This window comes from Urocitellus parryii, chromosome 5 (genome assembly GCF_045843805.1).
Source record: "Urocitellus parryii isolate mUroPar1 chromosome 5, mUroPar1.hap1, whole genome shotgun sequence".
Taxonomy (NCBI): Eukaryota; Metazoa; Chordata; class Mammalia; order Rodentia; family Sciuridae; genus Urocitellus; species Urocitellus parryii.
The window spans coordinates 61288926-61315011 of record NC_135535.1 but is presented as its reverse complement, the minus strand read 5'-3'; the positions used below and the strand labels follow the sequence as shown (position 1 = coordinate 61315011).

Here is a 26086-nt window from a genome sequence, read left to right as displayed (position 1 = left end):
ACCAAAAAATTTCTGTTTTATTTTGATGTTTGCATTTTAAACATTTTTTTTGGCACACTGCTTTAGGATTCCAAAAGATAAAACTAATTAATATTTGCAAGAGTTAAAAATGACATTTCCAATTATAAGTGTATTTATCATTAAATCATTTGGTTCTGTTCAGTTATTTATCATTGTCATTAATATTTTTTGTAACCCCAACCTTTAAATTTTGATATAGGAAAAGCAATGAATGTAGTCCATAGAATACCATGATAATTTAGTTGAAAAGCTCTTTCTGTTTTTAAATTCATCTGTTATCATGATAGTTAAGACAACTAAAAAAAATTACATTCAGAGGCCTGACTTCGAATATGAATTTTCTCTTTATAGTGTATGTTAAGGGATAATTTGTGAATGAGTGTTGAAGTTGAACAATGAAATGATTTGATATGATGAAATTTTAATATGTGTTTTAGATGTATGGATTTTGACAACTCTTGCCATTGATTATGTCATTAATTTGCATAAATAAGGAAAATTTTATAATAGATTGTTCCAAAATCATATGAATGTGAATAAATTTCTAACAAACGTAACAGTCATTTATTTCAATTGTTTGTGAACATTAGTAATATGCATAGTTTTAGCAGCTGAATCCACTCCTTGTTCTAATATATTAAAGTGTGCCTTTTACTTTCTGTTCAGCTGACCCTCTCTGCTAAGAATATTTTGTCTCATTTCTTTTTTCTCCCTTTAAGACCTACTTTAGAATTCAAATTCCTCTTGTATACTTCATTAGATATTACAACAAACCAGTTTTATTTGCCCTTATATGTCTATTTTTGTTTGTGTATATGCTTTTCTAATCCTAATGTATGCTTTGCAGGTTGTAAATAATTACATGCACTATCATATAATGCCATGCCTATCATGAAACTGTAAATATTTTATGCTTGTGATGATGAAGATATGCAGGAAGAAAATTTTCCCTGGAGATATCATTAACTTAAATATTAGATCTCCAATGTACTAGCTATACAAACACAATTTTATTTCTTAATTTCACTGTCTCAATATATGCTAGATGTAGAAAATAACTATTTATTAATATCTCTTTAGTTGCCTGTTAGTTGGACATTTGAATATTCTCATGACAGGAAACTGCATGCCTGCGTATAAATTGTGTCAGTGCTATTTTATGATTCCTTATGTTTTTGGAATTTATCAAGTATTGCCTTTATTTTTAGGCCAAGGCTAAACTCAAAATTGTTCATGTTTTCAATCTCTATTTTAGACAAAGAACAATAGTATAACTTAAATAACTAGAAGCATATGGAGATACATTTTATTAGTGAAACTGTCTCCCTGATGATATTCATTTACTAATTTATATATATCTATCTTTAATTTTTTCCCATTATATTTACTAATTATCTTAGGATAATTAAGCTCATTATCTTATTCCTAAAACTCCTTCTTATGTGTCTAGGTTTAAGTTTAGTTTTGTTTTCACTTCTCCTGGTTCACCGAGCTTCCTAAATCCACATGTATGTATTGCTCTTTGTCTGTGTATTTAGGTGACTCACTATTCACTTTCCTTGTCCATTCCCAGAACCACAATCCCAGAGGAGAACTTCAGTGGCTTACTACACAAACTATCAGAGAGTTCCTGTTGATTTGGTATTGGGGTACAAAGCCAATACTAAGAGTAAATGGAATTATTTCCTGTGCATCATTTTGAACCTGGGTCTCAACTGTGGAAGTAAATGAGAAAAGAATTATGCCCTTAAGATTGTTTGGTTGAATGTAATAGTGAACATCTCCTAGTCCTGTAGATGGAACTACAGGACTGTGTGTGTCTGTGTCTCTGTGTTTGTCTTAAGTAAAAGAGTACTCTTGCATTTCATTTGGTAGGCATAACTTTATTTTATTATGCAAAATTCTTGAACTTTATTGAGTTGAACTTCTTTAATTGAACAGGAAAATAACATGCCATTCCAACACTTGTGTGTTCTGAAGAAAGCAAAAACATTTTTCTCTCCTTAAATTCTTTTAATTTTGTTTTATAAAATGTCCTTGTGTTCACATAAACAGAATGAACAGTTACTACCCTTATATGGATTATTCTTCAGTACAATTGCAAATTGATGTATTCATTCTCTGGCTGCAATTTGAAAATACAAACTATTATTCTTCCTGACATAATCATCTTTAATAAAGCAATGAAGATTATTTTGCTCTCCATGAAAAACCACTGTTAATGTCACCTCTACACTAGTTATTGCTGTTATTTTTCTGAAGAGATTATTATTATTTGTTTTCTGTCCAGAACTGGTGAATGTCAGAGCACCATAATGAGAAACCACACAAGACTGACAGTGTTCATCCTGGCAGGTTTGACTGATGACCCAGAATTGAAAGTTGTGTTATTTGTTTTCCTGCTTCTTACCTATTTGCTGAGCATCACTGGCAATCTGACCATCATCACACTTACCCTGGTAGATACGGACCTGAAGACCCCCATGTATTTTTTCCTTCGGAATTTCTCCTTCTTAGAAATTTCCTATACTACTACATGCATCCCTAAATTGCTGGCTATTATGGCAACTGGGGACAAGACCATTTCCTATGCCGGTTGTATGACTCAAGTGTTTTTTGCCTTCCTATTTGGAGCATCAGAATTTTACTTGTTGGCAGCTATGTCCTATGACCGCTATGTGGCCATCTGTAGGCCCCTTCATTACATGACCATCATGAACAGCAAAATCTGCATTCAGCTGGTCCTCAGTTGTTGGCTTGCTGGTTTTTTTGTCATCTTCCCACCACTTATCTTAGGTCTAAATATTGACTACTGTGCCTCCAACATTGTTGATCATTTCTACTGTGACACTACACCCCTCATGCAGATCTCCTGCACAGACACACAGCTCCTGGAGATGATGGGATTCATCTCAGCTTTGGTGACACTCTTGGTCACATTAGTCATGGTGATAGTATCCTACACCTATATTGCCCTGACCATTCTAAGAATCCCATCAACTAGTCAGAGGAAAAAGGCTTTTTCCACATGTTCTTCTCACATGATCGTGATTTCCCTTTCCTATGGCAGCTGCATCTTCATGTATCTTAAACCTTCAATCAAACAAAGAGTATCTGTTTCCAAGGGAATTGCTGTTCTCAATACCTCAGTAGCTCCACTTTTGAACCCTTTCATCTATACCTTACGGAATCAACAAGTGAAAAAAGCCTTTTTAAATTTAATACATAGGATTGTGTCCTTTTCAAAGAAATGAATATTCTACTTCCTTTTCAAAGGATATGAATAACGGAGGCCCAGGTAGTTTCAGCAGTTTCTAAGAGATCATTTCTCCCTTTTCTATTTATTTCATTGCTGTGATATTCATCTTTATGTCTTTCAAAAATATTTTTTCTCAAAACTTTGGTCTGAAATGGTAGCTTTGCTTTGAATCTCCATTAAAACTCCCTTTTATTTTTGACTCTGTTTTCCCTGTTCTCGTAGCTTTGTTTGTATGAACATGTGAAAATAGTAAGCTTCTACTTTCAATATGTCTCTTTTGTCTTTTAAGAATGACAGTTATGTAGACTATAAAATTTTGTTCCATTTGAAATTGCATTTGATATATGACCTATTAAAACTGATGTAGAAGTAATATTTATTTTTTATGCTTCTAATTAATTGATGTATTTTGTAACTGAATAAATTAAAAGAAAATTGTAGTAGTGTTTTTGATGTTCATTTTTGAGCACTTTTTAATCTTTGAAGTGTATATTTAAATGTTTTAGATATTCGTATATATATATTCACACATATTCATGTATATGTGTATATACTGTAAAGTAACAGTCCTTAGTTTTTAGATGTAAGATGTTACGTTTATAATGATTTCATCAAAGAAAATGTGATAATATTACTAATTTGGTTTTGAAAATCAATATTGAAATGTAATACTTATTTGAAATTCTCAAACTCCCTAAACTTCCTCTGCTTAAGTTGGGATACACCTAAATCAAATTCTAAATGATTTGTGAATAATTTTGAAATAAGAACAATGCTAATTCTTTTTGTTTTCAAATATTATTTGTTTGACATATATATCAGATCTAGGTGTATATAGTACAGATATGCAGATTGATATAGACATACTTCCTTCCAGTGAAACTAAGATGGTAGAAGCTTCAAGTTCTAGCTTAGAAAATTCCTAGTGTAGGGCTGAATTTATTAGGTCTGTGAAACTTAACTTTTGTGCAATAAAAAAAAAATTTAATGAATCAAATATAATAGTATTTTCAAAGGTATGCATCCAATTTCATGATTTTTCCCATATATTAAAAATATTGTATATTAGATCAGATTGTCCTTTTTTCATTTCAGTTTTTAAAACTGTGTATATTGGTTGGAACAAAATATATTTGAAAATAGCAAGCAAAGGGATGGTATAGAATATAACTAAGGAGAAAAATAAACATAATATATAATTAAACAATTATAGAAGTTTCTGTAGATTTGTAGAATGAGTTGAATTGTAGAAAATATATAGATTATAAACATGATTTCAGGACAAAAAATATTTAAACAATTGATTATATAAATTGTTTATAGTCTTCCTTTTTATTTATGTATACATGTTTTTTCCAACCTGCCAATTTACACCTAATGATCTTTGAGCACTATTTAATGTTTACAAATAATAACAGCACACAAATTATATATGTGCGCACACACATATATGTACATATATATATACACCATATGTGTAAATATTTTGTGGCAATGTAATAAAAGTAAAACCTAAGGTTCTATCAATAGATTCACTAATTTTGATTCTGTTATATATCAGTGAGGACCAATTTGCTTAAAGTAATATCATGCTATTTAAACTGCTTGGCTAGCTGTCATTTATTTTGAAATACTTCATATAATAACATTGCTGAGCCCTCTAAGTAGCCAGTTCAAATATGACTTTTCTTAAGTACCTGTTTTTTCATTTCAAGGTAGGATTATCACTAAATCCTCTGTGCTACGTCATTCATAGTTTGTTTAATATATAATTTTTTAGTATCTCAGTGGCACCTGTCCCTCAAAAGTCACTCTAATTTACCAGCTGATTTACCCAAAAAATTAAGTATTTGAATTAACATCTTTCAAAATAGATTCTAAGAGTTATAAACTTCCATTTTGATTATGCATACAGCCATGTTTTATTTACTCATCAAACTACCTTTCTGAATTGAAAGAAAATATTTAAAGTAGAAGACCTTTATTTGTTATTCAAAAGAAAATGGTAAAAAAGAGGTACTTTGGGTTAGGCATAGTGGAGTGAAGGCAGGGGAGGGAGTAGAGGGGTAGAAAAGACAGTAGAATGAACCAGACATTATTACCCTGTTGCATATATGACCACTGACCAGTGTGATTCTATATCATGTACAACCAGAAAAACAAAAAGTTATACTCCATTTAAGTATAATGTGTCAAAATGTATTCATGTATAACTAGAACAGATTATATATATGAATAAAAAAGAAAATATAGATAAAATTTTATAAGAAAACTTACATACATATATATGATATCATAACTTAAAAAAAGAAACGTGTCAGAATGTTCATTATTAAACAAATATCTTAAAAGTTGGGTCAGTTAAATAGTAATACAAATTCCCTTATCCTTTAAATAAATAATTTTATTTGTACATTTTAATGGAAATATTTCTTCAATAATTTTACTGTCAATAAATAAATTATTTAACATTATGTTGGCATTAGCCTATGATTAGACCCTTTAAAAACTCATTATTATTTACACATAAATAAACTCTACACAAAATTTTGAAATGTTTTTCTGGGTAATCCAAAAGATAATTTTCTAAATTTTATATTACTTACCCTTACTATTCTCTTTCCCAAAACATGTCATAATTCCTATATTTAGATATTCATACAAATTTATATTCATTTTCTAAATTTGGCCATTACTTGAAATTTTTAGTAACAAATTATCTGTTTACTAACTTACTTATTGAGGTAATTTTACATTCCATTCACAATATTATTTATTCAAAGCTGAATTGGGATTTCTATTGTGGTCAAATACTTGAAATATTCTGGCTTTTGTATTAGAGTGATAGATATCTCAGAGAACATGAACTTGCAAGTATTCCCTGTAGTTGTTTTTTTTCAAAGAGTTAAAGAATTGGTATTAATTCTTCCTTGAGTTTTGGTAGAATTTATCTTCAAAACCGTCTTATCTTGGGCCTTTCTTTTTTGGGGGAAATTTTGATCACTACTTCAGTTTTATTTGTGAATAGTCTGTTCAGGCTATTTTTTATTCAGTGGTAGAGTATATATTACTAGGAATGTGTCCATTTCTTCTAGGTTATTCAATTTTTTGGCATGAATTTTTCATAGTACTCTATTATGATTCTATTATTTTTGAAGCATCTGTCATAATATTTCCTCTTTCATTTCTGATTTCATTAATTTTAATTTTCTCTCCTTTTATTTTTTATTAGACTGGGCTAGGATTTGTGATTTTTGTATTTTGAAGAAAATAACTCTTCTTTGATAAAGTAAAAAATCATACACATTCTCTGAAGGTAGGGAAAAAACAACAAATCTTTGTTTGTGATTCAATAGAATTATTCTTTATAAAAATTATGAAGGTTCTCACTTATTTTACTAAAAGTTTAATAAAAGTTCAATGAAAATAGCAATGAGGTTTTCCTTATGGATATAGGTAGAACACATTTTTTTGAAGAAATAATAAAGCAACTATGGCCTAAAGAATTTGTTAAGAAAATAAAACCTACAAGAAACTACAATTATCAGGAATTAAGTAGTTAATGAAAATATCAAGTTGTAGAAGTATTAATAATTACATAAAGTGGGATAGAATGAAAAGATTGATATAGACTATAATATATGTGAAATTTTGTGTACAATTAAGATAGAAGATCACAGGGAATATATGAACTTTTAAATGTGTATTACTGGGCATTTTTTACATAATTGGAAAGATAAAAAGATAGGTTATTTCTTAAATCATACATAAAAATTGACTGCAAATGATTTATTGATCTAAATATAAAAATTGAAAATAAACAGTATTAAAAGAAAATGTGGGTGAATTTATTTTTGAATATTTAACTGATACATATGACATTAAGATTATATTTATGGAATATGATGTGAAGTTTTGGTGTGTACATTTTGAATTATTTAAGTAAGGGTAAACTTATATCTACTCAAATATTTTTCATTTCTTCATGATGAAAACATTCAATATCCTTTCTTTCAGCTTTTTGAAACATACAGTGCATTTTTGTCTTCTGTATTCACCATACTGTGCAACAGCAAAGAACTTCTTACTCCTATCTAAATGTATCTTAATTCCCAATGATGAAACAGTCCCCATCTCTCCTTCTTCCTTCTTGTGCCTTGTTCTGTTAACTATCATTCTACTCTTAGTTTTCATGAAACACATGTTTTCAGATTCAGTATGAGTGATATCATGTAGTACTTGCCTAGCTTTTTCCGCTTAACATAGTATTCTCCAATTCCATCCATGCTTTTTCAAATGACAAGATTTCATTTTTTCCCCATGAGGTTGTGTAGTATTCTGGTGTGAGACTGTACCTCATCTCCCCTTCCCTCCTCCCTCTTTCCTTCCTTTTTTTTTTTTTGTACCCAAGGATTGAACTCAAGGGCACTTAACCACTGAGCCACATCCAGGCCTTTTTTCTTTTTTGTATTTTAAATAGAGACATGGTCTCACCTAGTTGCTTATTAACTCTGTAAGTTTCTGAGGCTGGCCTTGGACTCTGGATCTTCCTGACTCAAACTCCTGAGCCACTGGATTACAGGCGTGTGCCACCAGGCCCAGCTATACCACATTTTCTTTATCATCCATCAGTTAATGAACACTTAGATTGTTTTCATCTCTTGACTAATTTGAATAGTCTGCAATAAACATAGGAGTACAGATGTTCCTTTGATATACTGATTTCATTTCCTCTGAATATGTGACTATAGTGGGATTACTGGAGGGTATGACAATTCTATTTCTAATTTTTGAGGAACCTTCATACTGTTTTCCATGTGGTGTTAATTCACATTCCCACCAACATGTGCAAGTGTAATGTTTTCTCCACATCTGCACTACCACTTGGTGTCTTTTGTCTTGATGATGATAGTCACTTTTATTGGAGTGAAGTGATACTGTGTTTTTTATTTGCAATTCCCTGATAACTAGGCACACTGTAGATTTTCTCATATTTGCATTGGCCTTTTCTTTTCATAAATATCTTGTTAGGTTCATTGCTCATATTTAAATCAGATTTTTTTGTTTGCCTGTTTTTATCTTTATTTTTTTTTCTTTGGCTAATGAGTTCCTTGAGTTCCTTATATAGTCTGGATATTAATTCCACCTCACATGTGAGCTTTGCAAAAATCTCTCAGTAAAGAAAAGCCAAGGACAGGACGGTTTCACTGTTGAATTCCACCAAACATTTAAAGGAAAACTAATACTAATTATTCCAAAAAATAAAGAAAATGATATTCTCACAAAATGATTCTGAGGTCACTATTAGTCTAATATCAAAGTTAGACAAGAAAACACACACACACACACACACACACACATACAGAGAGAGTCAGAGAGAGAGAGAGAGAGAGAGAGAGAGAGAGAGAGAGAGAGTGAGCAAGCACAGAAAGGTATGTGCTAATGTTCTTGATAAATACAGATTCAAAATTCTTGACAAAATACAAAAATTCTGAATGCAATGCTACACTCCAAAATTATTCATCATGATCAAATGTTATCCCTCCTAAAGATGCAAGGATTGTTCTACATGTGAATTGATAAATGTGATACACTATGCCATCAGAATGAAGTACAAAAAAATGATCACTTCGATACATACAGAAGAGACATTTGATAAAATTTATTATCCCCTTACGATGAAAACAATGAACAAATTAGGGTTTGAAGGAAAATAACCCAACATAATAAAGGTTATGTACAAAACTCAAGAGCTACCATCATACTGAATAGGAAAAAGCTGAAAACTTTCTAAGATCTGGAACAAAATGAAGATGTCTACTTCACCAATGTTATCAACATAATACTGGAAGTTCTAGTCTGAGCATTCTGCAATGAAAGAAGTAAAGTGCATGCAAATTAAAAAGGAAAAAGTAAAATTGTCTGTTTGCAGATGACATGATCTTCATAAAAATTTCTCCAAGAAACAATTAGAAGTAATAAATGAATTCAGCAAAATTGCAGGATATAACCTCAATATGTAATATCATTTGCATTTCTCTAAGTCATTGGTGAATTACATAAATATAAAGAGAAAAATCCCACTTGCAATAGTTAGAAAAATATAAAATACATAGGAATAATATCACAATAAAACGAACATTAAAAAAAGAAATTAAAAATGAAAGACAGAAAAAAATAAGAAATTCCATGTTTTTAAATTGGAAGAATCAAAAGTTAAGATGTCTATATTTCCCAATGTGATCTACAGGCTCAATATAATCTCTATCAAAGTACCAGTGACATGCTTCACAGAACTAGGAAAAAAAAATCCTAAAACCCATACTCAACCACAAAAGACACTAAATAACCCGAACACTCTAGAGTTAAAAGAATATAGAAGGAGGAATTACATTACGTGCCTTCAAATATACTATAAAGCTAAAGTAATCAAAAAAGCATGGTATGAAAGGCTGAATGTTTTCTCAGATAAGTGGATGCTAATACATAATTAGTATGGGGGATATGGAATGAGTGGAGGAACTTTGGATTGGCCAAAGAAGAGGGAAAGGAGGGGTGTGAGCATTGGGATAGGAAAGATGGTGGAATAAGATGGCATCACTACCTTAGGTACATGTATGATTGCAGGAATTGTGTGATCCTACATTGTATAAAACCAGAGAAGTGAAAAATTGTGTTCCATTTGTATACAATGATTCGAAGAGCATTATGGTGTCATGTATAACTAATTAGAACAAATAAATGTAAAAAATTAAAAAAATAAAAAGCCTGGTATTGAGATAAAAAAAGACATATAGTTTAATGGAACAGAAGAGAAATCCTAGACAAAAACCCACACCTCCATAGCCACTGTTTTATGACAAAGATGCTGAGAACATGCGTAGGAGAAAAGATAGTCTATTCAATAAAGAGTGCTGGTAAAATTAATATACAAATGCTGAGAAATGAAGCTAGATCCCATCTCTCACTAGTTCCAAAAACTAGCTCATAAAGAAGGAAATACTTAAATGTGAAAAGTGAAATTATGAAGCTACTGGAAGAAGATAGAGGGGGAATTTTTAAGTCATCAAAATAGGCAAGGATTTTTGGACCTGACCCCCAAAGCAGAAAAGACACAAAAGCAAAAAAAAAAAAAAATGAATAGAATGATATTAAACAAAAAGCTATGCAACATTGAAACAATCAATACTGTGAATTTCTTTTCATCTTTGATATAAAAAAAGGTTTCTAGATGTTAATAAAATTCAAGCACAATACATATGATTGATGAATTTGAAGACACAAAAATAAAGGCTTTTTTTTAGTACACCTACATAGACACAGCCTCATAAACAAAATTAAGTCATGGTCAAACTAGGAGGAAATATTTATAATATAGCAAAGATGAAAAAATGATATTAATGATAAAAAAAACAACTCTTAAGAGGTATAAGAAAATAAAAACTCAATAGAGAAAATTAGCTAAGCCTGTTTATAGACAATTTATAATTGTATGGGGAATGGCTGCTTGATTTCTGAAATAATATTTAATCCCACATGTAATTACAGAAATTCAAAGTAACATGATTCTCGGTTTCCGTGTCTAATCCTCACGATAGCCAACATTTTGTAACTACCAAAATCTACCCTGTTGTTAAGGTTGATGAGAAACAAGAACCCTAATAATACACTGTTGATGGGAACTGAAATACTATATAGAAAACAATTTAACATTGCTAATTGAAAGTGGGTTTGCTGTTGATTTAGAAATCTCAAGTTTAGGAATTTATACTATATTCTATAATTTTTATTTTACTAAAAAACTTACAAAAATAGATATGCACAATTTTATTCATTGGTGCACTCTAATTGTCAAAATTGGAAACAATTTCTTAGCCAAAATATGAGAGCAATTAAATCAACCATGACACATCCTTATAAAGAGGGATTATGCAGCCATTAAAAAAATGTGAAATATTTCCATGAGTTGATGTGGTGTGTTTCTGACAGGATGTTGTTGTTTAGTGAGGAAACCAAAAGGAAACAAAGTGCTTGTAGTATAACTATCTAGCCTGAAGTCAGTTGGCCTATAAGATGCTATGTTTTCCACTTTGCCTGCATCCTCCCAGAGCGGTCCTATCTCCTCATACCTAGCATCCAGGGAAACACACCATGCAACCAGGCTGGGGCTGGGGCTGGGGCTGCTGCTTCTGGCACTGCTCCTACCCACGCAGATTTATTCAAACCAAACAGCTGTTGTGACACTTTCAAGTAACTCCTCACAGAGTACCTCTGCTGCTCCCAATTCAACTAATGCTACACCCAAACACAGGTGGCAGTGCCCTGCATTCATCAGCCAGTCTCCTTGTGATCTGGCTCTCTTCTACATCTCTACTGTTAGAGACTCAGGCCAAGAAATGTCTCTACTTCCCCATCTTCTACTTCCCCCAGTCAGAATAGCGACTAGAAGTCCAGTATGTCAAGGAAGAAGCTGGTCTGCATCAAATCTACCAATTCCACACCTGATTTTATTGGCACAGAAAATGTTGAGAATTCCAAATTGATTGGTTTGAAGGACATGTGAAGGGTTTCACAAGTGATGAATGCCAATATTAAATCTGCTGGAGTTTCCGGTACAAGATAAAAAGAGAAAACATCCAAAATTGAGACATGATTTCTTTGAATGAGGCATAAAACATATGGACATTTAAAACTCTATTTGAAAACAAGAATAGATTTTGTCTAGAGATACAGGATGGAATGTGGAATGGAGATTTCAGTTTTCATTTGGTTCATGAAATCTATAAGGGCATAAAACAGGTAATATAAAAAGCTTCCATGATTCTATTTATATGTACACTAGAAGGAACTTCCAGGTGTTACTCTAAATCCTCAATGTATTGTTTCAGCAACACTAATTTAAGGCTGCTATATTCTAGAACAAGTTTCACATTGTTAATGTTGCAGTAATTCACTTGCAGGTCAGCATAGGAAAAGAAAGAAAAAGAAGAAGCAGAGCAAGCAAAGCAGCAGCAGAAAAAAAAGTCCTTTTTTGTGTACAAGCAATCTTTTTATAGTATTGTGAACAAAGAAGGCAGCCTTCCTGCATCAATAAATCAGGTCTTTCAGCTAATTAAACATAGCATACAGAAGTTTTACTTTCTAATCAGAAGTGACTCGCTTCTCATGGCTAATCTATTCTCGGCTTGGAGTATGTTGAGCTCTGCTCTTTGTTAAGAACCGATAATAAAATTTTTCTCAGTGCCCTCCTAGCCCACTTGGCAGAACATCCCGTTTGCAGGCAAGTCCTCCCAAGGACAGCAGACACCTCGTTTTCAAGCATGTCCGCTGTTACTTATCTATACCTTGACAGAATATCCTGTTTGCAGGCAGACTCCATCAAGGACAGTAATAGTAATGCAGTTACATCTGATTCTCTACAGTTAAGCTATTTCTGTTCCTTTGGGAACTAAATTCTTTCTTCTGTGGTTTTTGGATTTGACATTTTGTTTGAACTTTTATGTAGTAATTGACATGTGCCGGGGCAATGATAGATTGGAATTCACCCCAAATCCAGGCATCCTGAGTAAATCTTGCTTGTCCTCTGAAAGTCAAATGGTAGGCATCTCCCATCTCATGTTTTCATTCAACAAGAGTGCCAGATTCCTTTAGCTAAACTGATTCCAAAGAGTAGAATTGCATTAACATAAACCAATTTCAAAATGCTGCTTTTTATTTCTACATTTGTTGAATACTTTTCACAATTGAAAATGGTCCACTTTGAAGGTAAAATGGCAAATCTTGAAATTAGAAAGGCAACTAACTATGTGAAGAAGCCAAATTTATAAATCAGCATTTGGGAAGTGAAGACTGGAAGCTAGCTTGCATATTAAATTCACAAAACTTTTATGCTTTTCTGTAAATCCTTTTTTTAAAAAAAACTATGGATTAGAATAGCCACATTTGGAACACTTTCTGTTATCAGTAAATATTTTTAGGTAGTTAGAACCTGATTCTAAGCTTAAAAGCAGTCTTGATCCTCTAAATCTTTTACAACTGCCTTTAAACACAGAAACCTTTTGAAAAATACACACTCCCTGAAATCCTTTGTTCACGTGGTCACATACTGATGCTTACATGTTCCAGTATCTAATATGGCCACCATAGTCTTGATAACCCAAATCATTTTTTTCTCATCTTTAGAAACCTATACGGAAAAACCAGATCAAACACATCTAAAGCTACTGTGTGTGTGAATGAACACACCGCTTTGCTTCATACCTGGATGCTGTATATCTATTTGGATTGTATATTGTGTTTGTGTATTTATGCTTTGATTCATAGTAACTTCTTATGCTATGGAATTGATTTGCATTGAACACAAACTGTAAATGAAAATAAATAAATGGCCGAAAGAGGGGAAGAAAAAGGTGCTATATTTTTCCATCCTATATTCTCAATTTTTTTTATCAACCTAAAAAATATTCTTCTTTCTCTCTACTTTTAATCCCTTAACTATGTATCTGGGATTGGGTATGTGGTAGGCAATCAACTAGCAGAGCATCATACACAGTATTCTTTGGAAGCATAGTTAGAACATGTAGAAATGTGTGTGTGTGTGTGTGTGTGTGTGTGTGTGTGTGTGTGTGTGTTTGTAGAAAAATTTCTGCAATTCAATTTGGCAGTCCCTTTGGAAATGATATTCTGAGATATCATTTATCCTGAGAATTCTTAGTTCTTGTTAGATTTTTTTTTCCTGTAAGACAAAAGACATAAATCCTTTGTGGTATCAAGAGATGGTTAATTTTCATATTTTATTGCACATCACATTTAGCAAGGGTTACCAACACTCCTGAAAAGTGGGTATAGTAAATTTTAGAAGAGAAGGTAATTTGTTAAATTTTCTAACAACAGATAATAAATTAGTCATAAATAATATTTCTAAAATGACATTTAAATTGATCATATTTTTATGTAGAATTAAGTGCTTAGGGAGAAAAACTGATCATCACTATTCTCTGCTTACCAGGATGATGAGTTAAGTATGAAAGTGCAGAAGTTTTGCCCAAATAAGTGTATACAAATCTGTGTTAAACTATTAAAGGTTAGTGTTCTAACAACTATCTATACTTCAGCTTGTAGATACTGGAGAAATTTATAGACAAAATAAAAAAATTTAAAACTGATAAGCCTTTTAAGTTTTAATTTTTATGTGATATTTACTATTTTCAACAAAACTGTGTATAATTGCAGTATTGCCCTGCGTTCACATGATCCTATGTTCCCTCGCAGCACATGTTGGACAGACACATGGTAATTATTATATAATTAAACATTTATATCAATGATGCCATTGGAATGACTTGTGTAAATGAGACTATTTTATAATAATGATTTCAAAATACTCTCAATATGGTAAAGAACTCTGGACATGGGCCACTGCTCTTTCCAGTAGTTTATGCTTTCATTAGAAATGATTAAACAGGGGAATTCTAAATACTGTTTTCAACCAAATTGTGTTGGAGCCATTTCTTTTCTTTGGCTTATCCTGCTTCATCTCCCTAGCATAACTTGTCTCATCTTTTCATCTCCTTCTAAGGCCCATCTACAGATGCAAATACTCAGGATATCTCTTTCTTTATATTACTGTAGAGAACATTAGGGAGACCTTTCATTTTTTGGTTAACTTTTTATATGCATTCTACTGTTTTAAGAATAAATTATGCTTTAGAGATAAAAATAATTCTGTAAATATTTTCAATGCAAAACACAAGATTTTACATAGCAACCATTTATAATAGGTTTAAATATTTTGTTATGATTGTAAAAACACCTAAGGAAAAAAATTGTTTAGGGGTATCACTAATTCTTTTTGGAAGCATAGTTCCACAATTAAGCTTCTAGTTAAAACTTATAAAAAATTAAATAAAGCTTTTAGAAAACTGTGCAACTGTAAATCCAGGGCTTCTGAAAATAACCTCTATTAACCTGACATCTTGCTCTGAATGCAAGCCTGAGCACATATTTTTTAAATGTTTAATTTTATTTTGTCCCACATAACACATGCAGTGCACCAAGAATAGTAGTTGTTGCGCATAAAGTTCTCAATAAGCACAATGTTATGATTATAGATTTAGTAGCTTATTTTCCTGACATTTGAATATCATTATATGTCATGCTACTTAGCAACATCTTCATCAAGAACTGACATGCCATCTCAACTCTTGTATATTATGCAAAAAAGGTGCATTCTCCAAGCTTTATGTGTCTTCTAAATATTCATATAAATAATCAATACTCACTATATTTATAGAATTATAATCTTGCTAGAATATGTAAAGTTTTAATTTCCTGTCAAGATATTCTGGAAATACAATCTATTTTTTCTTACCTGCATACTACCTGTAAATCAAGAATGAGCATTGAATGATTCTACCTAAAATATAATTTTGGTAATGTAACTTAAGCACTAGTTATCACTGTTATTCCGTAGATCTTCCTCTCTAACACCCACCATTCAGATCTGATAAAAGACAGAAAATGGTAAAGGAAAACCATACAGTAGTGGCAGTGTTTGCCATAGTGGGTTCAAGTGATGACCCACATGTGAAATTTGTGTTATTTATTTTCATGCTTCTCAATTATTTGCTAAGCACTGCTTTGATCTGATATCTCCATGTTCACCCTGCTGAATATGCACTAGATCCTCATATACAATTTCCTCCTCAGAAATATCCTATACTCTTTTTTGTATCCCTAAATTTTTAGTTATTATGGCTATATGAAAAAAAAAACTATTTTCTATAACCATTGTGTCATTTGAATTACAATTTATTTGAAATATTACCTAAATTCAGATATTTAAAAAATTTTAAAAAATTCAAGCCAGGCATGGTGGCACATGCCTGTAATTCCAGGGCTCAGGAGGCTGTGGCAGGACAATCCAAGTTGAAAGTCAGCCTCAGTAACTTAGTGAGTCCCTAAGCAACTCAGTGAGATCCTGACACTAAATAAAATACAAAAAGGGACTGTGGATGTGGCTCAGTGTCCCAGAGTTCAATTTTGGTCCAAACAAATATCAAATATTTAAATAGCCTATGTCATAAAGCATTTGAAAGATTGGTCATAGATTAACACTAATAAAATTGAAGAGCTGCATTTTTCAAATGACTAAGTGTCCTATAAACTGGCAAGGAGGACCTAATCAGCTGCAGACAAGAGAAGGATTTCAGTGTTCTTATAAAGATGACAAATGATGTGAAAGATATGTTCATTGTGATAAACTCTAAGCTGACTTGAGAAATACTTGTGAATTGCTAAGTTTCTGAAAATGGAACTTTTATATAGCTGAGAAGAAATAAATAACTTCTTACTCATGATATTAGTTTTTATTTTCTGTAAATTTGATAGGACAAAAGAGAAATGAAGAATCAATCATTGGAGATAGAGTTTTTTTTGCTTGGATTCACAGATGACCCTCTGCTACAGATTATGATTTTCCTGTTTCTATTTTTCAATTATATCTTGAGCCTGATGGGGAACTTAATCATCATTGTCCTCACCCTGCTGGATTCCCATCTCAAGACTCCAATGTATTTCTTCCTGGAAATTTTTCCTTCTTAGAAGTTTTGTTTACAACAGTCTGCATCCCAGGGTTCCTGGTAAGCATTCTCACTGGAGACAAAATAATTTCCTACAGTGGTTGTGCAACTCAGTTATTCTTTTTTTTCCTATTAGGGGTTACAGAGTTTTACCTCCTGGCTGCCATGTCCTATGATTCTCAGAATCATTTCACTGCTAATATTGTGAATCATATTTTAGTAATAAATAAAAAATTTACCAATTTGAATACTAAATGGGAATTTCATATTCCTCAAGAGTTGTTAAAGGGGTCAAAAATACAGGGTATAGCTTATCAAATAAGATAGTCATCAAAGAAGTAGAAGTATTGACCTTATAAACAAATAAAGAATGTGGATTGAACAAATTATGTGGTTTTATCATCTTCCTGAAGCCAACTTAGAAACCAAGTTAAATGATAAAATACTTGAAAAAAAATTTATTTTTTCTGGCTTGAATCTGGCTGAAATATTCAATGTACAGACCTATAGTCATGATACCTGAGAAGAATGTCTGTGTTACATCCTCAGGTTAGAATTATTTAACACAGTGTTTTTTTTTTGTTTGTTTGTTTGTTTGTTTGTTTCTTTTAAGGCAGAAAAGAACCAGGACTGAGAAGAAGACTCTGTCTTTTGAGAAACAAATCTTATATCTGCTAATGGTTTTAATTGAAACTCTTCTGATACAAAAGAACATTAGATTTTTTTGTTAATAATACAATTTTAGAAAACAGGTTAGATTATATGGGCAAAACCCACAGAGTTATATGCAGTATTTTTTCACCATATTGTCAATTCTGTTCAGTACATTTTTAAAAGCTTTATCAAGGTATGCTGCACTGTAAAACACTTATGTTTAAAGTGTAAGGTAATCTTCATGGTATAAAATATTTCATATTTTCTATGAATTATATAAAGATGAATTATTACCACATCAAGGTAATGAAGACAGTCATGGAAACCAAAAGATCCCTAATTCAACATTGTAATCCCTCTTACCATGTCTCAGCATTCTTCTGGAATGGTTTATCCACTTTATGTCTCTATAAATTGCTTTCCAATTTCTGGAATAATGTATGAAGAAAATGATAGAGTATTCCTTTTAACTAGGTTTCTTTCACACAGTCTAATTATTTTTATATTTATCCATACTGCTCCATATATAGAAAACTTTATTTCTGATTGCTTACCAGAATTCCATTTCATTGCTGGACCATAACTTGTTATCATAACATCTGTTGATGGGTGTTAGGATTGTGTCTTGTTGTTGGTTACAGTAAAGCTACTATGAATATTTGACTATAAAATCTTATGGAGTCATAAGCTTTTATTTTTCCAGAGAAAATATCTATGACTATATGGCTTGGTTCTATGTTAGATAAATGTTTGATTTTTTTTCGTACCCAATGTTTGATTTTTTAATAAAGTGCCAGACTGTTTTCTAAAATGGTGATATAGTTTTATATTCTGTCAGCAGTGAGTGAAGTTTCAGTGGTTCCACATTCTTTTTTTTTTAAGAGAGAGAGAGAGAGAGAGAGAGAGAGAGAGAATTTTTAATATTTATTTTTTAGTTTTCAGCAGACACAACATCTTTGTTTGTATGTGGTGCTGAGGATCGAACCTGGGCTGCACGCATGCCAGGCAAGAGCTGTACCGCTTGAGCCATATCCCCAGCCCCAGGTTCCACATTCTTAACAACCGTTGTTTTGACAAATATATATATATATATATATATATATATAATCTTTAACCATTCCAAAATGGATATAGATGTATCTCATTGTAATTATAATTTCAATTCTCCAAAGGCCAGCAATGCTGATCATCCTTTTTATGCTCACCTGCCATTGAATAATTCCTTTGATAAAATCATTGCTTAAATAAATGCCCATTTATTTTTTATCATTCTTATTATATTTTGGAATTCATTATGTATTGTAGATAAAATTGTTTTTCAAATATGCAATTTTCATATATATATTTCCCATGTTGTGGCTTGTATTTCCATTCACAAACAATGGGTTTTGAGGTGCATAATATTCATTATTTATATTTATCAATTATTTTTCCTTATGACTCACACTTCAATTTTCCCAAGATCACATGTATTTTCTGTTTTGTGTTTCTCTGTAAGTTTTTTACTTTAGTCATAACTATAACTATTTTTATAGTAATAACTTATTTAAGTTTCATATATGGTATGAGTTATTGATCATGTGGATAGCCATTCTTTTCAGATATAATTTTTTAAAGACACCCATAGAGAACAAAAATTTATCATGTTGGAAATGTTAATGTTGGGGTGCAGCGGAGCGTCGGAGGGAGAGACCACACAAGAGACTTACTTCAGCAAATGCAGAGGGGCATTTATTGGGGATCTGTTCCAGTGCGCTGGGACTCTGTGCTCACTCAAGAAGGGAGAGCAGCCCAGAGCCCAGAGCAGAGGTCAGGCGGAGCTTAAGTACACTTTTTGGAGAGGGCGGTGGGCTTTGCATACATCAGAACAAATCATCATGAGGCGCAGGAAAATTGAACAACAATTCTGAGACATGATTAGCACATTCATTGGCGGGAACAATTTGGGCAGGGGTGATTGGTCACTTCTAAGTGGGGTACACATTTAAACTGATTGGTCTGGGGCCTAGATGCTTACGTGCCATGCTACCTAGAGCCCTTAGCTATTAAACAACCAGGGAATCAATGGAGACATTTACTAGGCAGTTCCCGCATTGTCCTAACAACTTTACAGAGATTACAGGTTCGGGGATAGCAGAGGAATTGTAACAATAGACTTTTACAATTGTAACAATTGTCTTTTACTTTTTAGCCCAGGCCTTGTAATCTAGAAGTTTTACAATGCCCTAGTCTCTTACACTTTAACTCAAGCTTTTGCAGCTTAGAAATTTTACCTTTACATTAATAGTTCCGAGATTAAAAAAAAAAAAAAACTTTATAAAAAACTAGGGTCTTAATTAGAATAAGATATATTTTATCCTTATAAAATTTTATCAAAATACAGTCTACTCTCATTTATAACTAAGTAGACCCAATTTTAAAAAGATGTAAACTGAGCTTTCAGAAAATAAAGATGAGATTCATATAAAATTAGAATTTGAAAGCAAATCAATTCTTTAGATGACATGACACAATGAAAATTGTTATAATTCAAAATGAAATTGTCATTGCCAGAATTGCTGTATACTATGGAATAAAGTGAGTGAGACAAACAATGATTGATCTGAGTTCACATATATTTCTACTTTCACACTGGGAAGGCACTCCTGGGAGATACAATCGAAAATTACAATAGGAAGTAAATTTACCAAGGATGCAGATATATAAATCTCCCAGTCAAGTTACCTGGAAATATTCCTTGATACAGTTATAGGGAATGTGAGTGAGTTATGCCCCAGGGCCTGATATGTGATCACATTCATTTGAGTGTGAGGATTCATTTGAGAATGAGGATTCTGTCCTGTAGAGAGAAACTTCCAAAGTGTAGGAATACTAGTGAAGCCAGAGTTAGACAGGCAGTCAGTAGAGATAGGTAAATCAAGTCAGGTCAGATGAGTCAGGCCAATTTTGAGTAAGTCCTGGGAATTTGGGTGTAAATGGATAGATCCGGAGACTCTCTTTTGCTAAATGAAATAGTCCTATTCCCCCAAACCAAAGCTTGTCCCCTGAGGGATTGAAATGTTAATTCCTTCAGAACCCTGCCTCCACCCTTATCAAGAATCTGTCCCAGCTCCCACCTGTTGCCAAGGTAACCTGTTCCAGGAATTGCCCCTCCCTACATGGATCTCTAAGGTTGTTAATGTGTCCTTGGCTGCTTCCTCCTGCCCTTCCCCCTCAGCCCACCTGTTTCCCATTTTTTTGGCCAAAATGCTCCCACTGAGCATTCCTGGGCCCAGTCACCTGTGGAGGAAGGAGAGAAATAAGAGGAAGAGGTCAGGAGAACAAAGAGAGCCTAGGACACATAAAAGGGCAGAACACCTTGCTTCTTGAGATACCAGGATACCAGTTATGATCCCCTGCCCCCTCCCAGGAAAAGTCTATGTTCCCCTTTTTAAATAAACCCTGCTTTATATGCTGGCCTCAGTGTGCTTCTCCAATGTTCAAACTTAAACATGTGGGGAAGCAGAACTCATCACCGATAACCATCGGTATCACTAGGACAGGAAGCTCTGTGATTTTATTATATACATAAGTTAATAAAATATTCCAAATAAATAAACTAGACCTTTTGTAATTAGTTATGTTTAAAAACATGTAGCATAATTCCTAAAGCTCAGCTAAAAGTTGTTGGGTGTTTTTGTTTTTTGCTTTATGAGACATTTACATTCAGGTGAAAATATTTAAATATATAGATGTGTTTAAAATTATGCAAATATTTCTAAAGGATGGCTTCCATTGTTGTTTATTACAGTAAATCAGGACCCTGGGCAACCTTTACTTAAGTAAGGGATTGGGAGAGCCTAGTGATACCGCTGGTTATTGGTGATGAGTTCTGCTTCCTCAGAAATGCAGCAGAAAATAATTAAAGCAATAGTAAATTATGCTAAAATATCTATCTTTTTATCTTGGTTCATTTTAAAAGTGATTCACTTGAGTCCTTATTTGATTGAAGGATCTGGTTCTGTTATGCTCGAATTCGGGACCCCCAAAAGACCACCAGAGATCAAGATCAATGTAAGCAGCAAAGAGGTGTGTGTTTATTGCGAGTGAGCCCTGTCCTCAGCACACACAGCAACTAGTGACACTGAGAGGCCCTGAGCCCAGGGTTTGCAGCAGTTTTATACACTCTTTGGGGAAGGCAGGGACTTTATATACATCATAGCATCTCTTAGCAAATCATCACATACCGCGGGAAAATCATAAAACAATTCTAAAACAGGATTAGCACATTCACTGGCGGGAACAAGTTGGGTAAAGGGTGATTGGTTAGTTCAAGAGGGGGATTCATTTGAACTGATTTGTTTAAGCCTCAAGGGGAGTATGTACTGAATTGCAAGGTTTCCCAACATATAATCAACCACCATAAATTACTGAGAGGGTCATCTGGCATCCCAGATATTCTCCCTGTCTCATGCTGATTGGTGGTTGCTAGGGGCTTGCTATGGGTTCTCACCTTGCCTGACTGAGTCAGGGACACCTGGAGCAGCAGATCTCTCCTGTTATTTGTAGATAAACAACTCAGAAGGTGGGTATGTGCTAGGAGTGCTCTGTGGGTCTTTCCAAGGACAAGGGTCATGCCCCCTTCCTTGGTCAGGCTTTGCTCTGAGGTAGAGGCTGGTTTTTCAGTTCTTTGGATAACTATTCATTTAGGTAATTTCTGTGTGCCTGAAAAGATTTATTAGATAATTATAAACAACTTTATTAAAATAATTTAATGTACATTTTTAGAGGTGGAAATGGTGAATTAAATCCAACTATGTCCATTTGATTATTTTCACTAAAAGTTTAATGAAGTCTTTTTAGGAAAAAAATTAAAGACAAACTTTTAATTTGTGAAAATAACCAAATGTATATAATTGTTTCTCTCTTTATTACCTGTATTCTAGACCCATCCATTTATATACTAATGTTGAACCCCTGATGCAAAGAAAAGACCAATGACTCCAGTTTTAAATCAAATTAAAGCAAGCTTATATTTGTGTACACAAATGTTGGCCAGCGACTATCTCACCCCAAATCCCAAGCTAGAGATCAGTCCCCAGCTTTCCAGGGACGTCGTTTTATAGCACAAAAAGTTGCAAAGGGAGGTGTTTTGAGAACTTACAGATAACAGGATTTTGACAAGCAGAATACAAAGGCAGATAGTAGGTTAATGATCTACATGGCATAATATTTCAAGGTAGGTAGTAAATTCAGATCCCAACATCAGAATTTATGAGGCGCTCCTGAGGTTTCAGAGAGGGTTGTTATCTGGTCAGGGAAAGCCAGGCATGGGTGAGTTCAAGGTACAGGCAAGAATTCCAAACAGGTTTAGAAATCGCAATAATTTATACTAAAACAGAAATTAACTTTTCATGACTTTGTGATGAGATGGCTCCCAATCTTAAAATGGAATTAGGCTGGGTTCACCATTAAACCTCAAAATTTATAAACAGGTTAAAACAATGGTCCCTCAATTGTCTCCTGATTCTAAGATATCCCATGCTCAATTTCAATTCCAAGGGCAAACTCCCTAAAATAAAAGTGGTGGATATTGAAATTTCCATCTTACATACTCTTTCAATGACTTTAGTTGGAAGTTTCAAGAAAGTCTATGACTTCAAAATAGTATGAAATGCTTATTAAATAAAGGATGTATTGACTACAGCTGATATTTTTACCCAGTAGCCCTAGGAATAAAAACCTGATACACCATTAAGAGAAATGTATGAAGTCATGGGTTAGTAAATACCCTGATTTGAGTATTATTGTGTGTATATGTATTGAATATCAGAGAGTACACCATAATTATATTTAAATTTTATGCATCATTTGAAAACAAAAAAAGAAATTACAATTTAAATCTATCTAGGTAATCACTATAAAATATTTGTAAATTAATGATTCATTAGATATAATTCCAAAAGAGTATTTTGGCTAATAGGTCCTTTTATGTTGTAATCTTTACACCTCTTTAATTATTGTTGCCTTTACTTACATCAGCATATCAAATAGCATATTCTTGAATTCTTCACAAACTTAACATGTTATCTTTTACTGAGTGATAATCAGCTCCAATAGCATGTATTTGCTGAATGAGAGGTAATGGTTTTTACTTCTCCTACACTACATATGGAGAAACTAAGTCAAGAAAAGTTTGCATGATTTATGCAGCATCCTAGAAAGTGTTCGGTAAAACTTTTACTAAATCAACTTAAAATATCTCAAAACTCTATTTTAACCATTAGTCTTAATGTCTCCAAATGCATGTAGTTATTTAAACCCCTGTGTAATTTACACATACTCATACCTCAGTCTTCTTTCCTTCCACATATTTTTATTTTCAGCAGAGATTTTACTTTCTTCTGGACATGATTCCTTATCTTTTAAATTCCACAGATGTAAATCTTATCTATACCATAATATTTTTGTAAACCTTTATTATAACACTAATTACACACTGTGTAGCAATATTTGGTTTATATGTATGTGACCTTTAGGTAATGAAAACTTCTTAAAACTAAGTATTTTACTCTACCCAATGTCTGGAACAAGATAACTATACAATATGTTGAATTAATTAACGAATCATATCCATCAAGTTACACTTATGTGAAGCTCAAAGTCATGTTTTGGGGAATCTAATAGTTTATAAGGAGATGTTCCTTACAACTTGGATTGAAAGATTGAAGGAAGTTACCATAGTAGAGAGGAACATTTTATGTGAAAGAATAAAATGAAGGGTGTCCAAGAGTGATAAGACTTTTCAAGAGAATCTCCTTCATGAGGTAACTGATGAGGTAGAAAAACATGATCATGACAAAAGTATGAAACTGGTTTTCACGTTTTTAAGGTAAGGTTCTAATTTGTATGAGGTTCTTAAATTTTGTTTTTTGAGAAACACAAAATCTTGTGTAATACATCCCAGAAGACTTCTTTCACCTGCTGGTTCCTTAGAGTATAGATGAAGGGATTTAGTAAAGGGGCAATTGAGGTATACAGCAAAGCTACACCTTTGGATACAGTCACTCTTTCTTTTGCGGATGGTTTTATATACATAAAGATACAGCTACCATATGTCATGGAGACCACAATCATGTGGGAAGTACAGGTGGAGAAAGCTTTGGTCCTTTGCTGTGCAGAAGGGAATTTCAGAATGGTCCTAACGATGCAAGCATAAGAGAGAATCACTAATACCAACGTGATCACAAGTGTCAGCACAGCTAAGACTAACGACATCATTTCAAGGACATGTGTGTCTGTGCAAGAGATCTGTAGGATAGGAGATGTTTCACACATAAAGTGATCAATGATTTTGGAAGCACAGAAATCCAGCTTGAGTCCCATGACCAAAGGGGGAAAGATGATTAAGAATCCAGTTGCCCAGGAGCTAAGCACCAGTAGGTAGCACACTCTGCTGTTCATAATGACTGGGTAATGCAGAGGTTTGCAGATGGCGACATAGCGGTCATAGGACATGGCAGCCAGGAGGTAAAACTCTGTAACTCCTAGTAAAAGGATAAAAAATAATTGAGCTACACAGTTATTGTAAGAAATGGTTTTGTCTCCATTCACAATGGTTACCAAGAATCTGGGAATACACACTGTTGTGAATATGACTTCCAAAAAGGAGAAATTACGGAGAAAGAAATACATGGGAGTCTTGAGGCGGGGATCCATTAGAGTGAGAAGGATAATGATTAAGTTCCCCATTAGGCTCAATGAGTAGTTGAGAAATAGAAACAGAAAAATCACAATTTGCAATTGTGGATCATCTGTCAGTCCTAATAGAATGAACTCTATTTCCATTGATTGGTTCTTCATTTCTTTCTTGGGAACCTTATCAAATCTGTATAGGAAAAGAAGTAAAAATTAAATACATATTCATTAGAACACACACAACACACACATATGAAAAAGCAGAGATGGATATACATTCTCAAATTTATTCATTTGAATTTTTTTTTTTTTAGCCAGAGTATCAGATGACACAAAGTTATATGCTATAGGTTAATTCAAAATCTCTTTTAGTCTGCCTTCTTTAATATCCAAATTTTCCCCATAATTTGAAAGATGTATAATTTTTGAAAATATGCGCTTACTATTTCCAAATGACCTCTTACCTGTACTTATAATTTAAATTATATATTAATTATTTAAAATTAATTTTCCATTACTTTTATCATAACTGCACAAATTGTTCTAAGTTTGTTTGTCTTTTTAGAATAAGTATCACTGATGTTTCAAAATCAGGCTTATATTATAGTTAACTGTGATGGTAGTGACTTAGTTCTATAGATTTCTAATACTTGAAAAATCTACTTTTATTGTTTTTTTTTGAAATATTCTCTACAATAATAATATTCTATTAGTTTTATCAATTTTTTGTATTTTTTAAATTTAAGTGAATATTCCTTTACCAGCAATAGGAAAAAATGATAAAATTGCATATATTATATTTTAGAGAGAGGGGAGAGAGAGAGAGAGAGAGAGAGAGAGAGAGAGAGAGAGAGAGAGAGAATTTTTAATATTTATTTTTTAGTTCTCGGCGGAC

The 26086-nt window shown here is 32.8% G+C and overlaps 2 protein-coding genes across 2 annotated transcripts; one reads left to right on the top strand and one right to left on the bottom strand.

The window, feature by feature from the left end:
* Window positions 1-2336: 2336 nt before the first annotated feature.
* On the top strand, window positions 2337-3275 carry LOC113176429 (olfactory receptor 6C74-like). Its single transcript, XM_077799246.1, has one exon. It carries the CDS (start codon window positions 2337-2339, stop codon window positions 3273-3275), a length of 939 nt encoding a protein of 312 aa, XP_077655372.1.
* Window positions 3276-24411: 21136 nt separating this feature from the next.
* LOC113177467 (olfactory receptor 6C6) lies at window positions 24412-25359 on the bottom strand. Its single transcript, XM_026381996.2, has one exon. It carries the CDS (start codon window positions 25354-25356, stop codon window positions 24412-24414), a length of 945 nt encoding a protein of 314 aa, XP_026237781.1. The 5' UTR covers window positions 25357-25359.
* Window positions 25360-26086: the final 727 nt, after the last annotated feature.

Excerpts from the sequence above, each read along its gene's own strand:
- LOC113176429 (XM_077799246.1), top strand. The coding sequence starts at position 2,337 with ATGAGAAACCACACAAGACTGACAGTGTTCATCCTGGCAGGTTTGACT.
- LOC113177467 (XM_026381996.2), bottom strand. The coding sequence starts at position 25,356 with ATGAAGAACCAATCAATGGAAATAGAGTTCATTCTATTAGGACTGACA.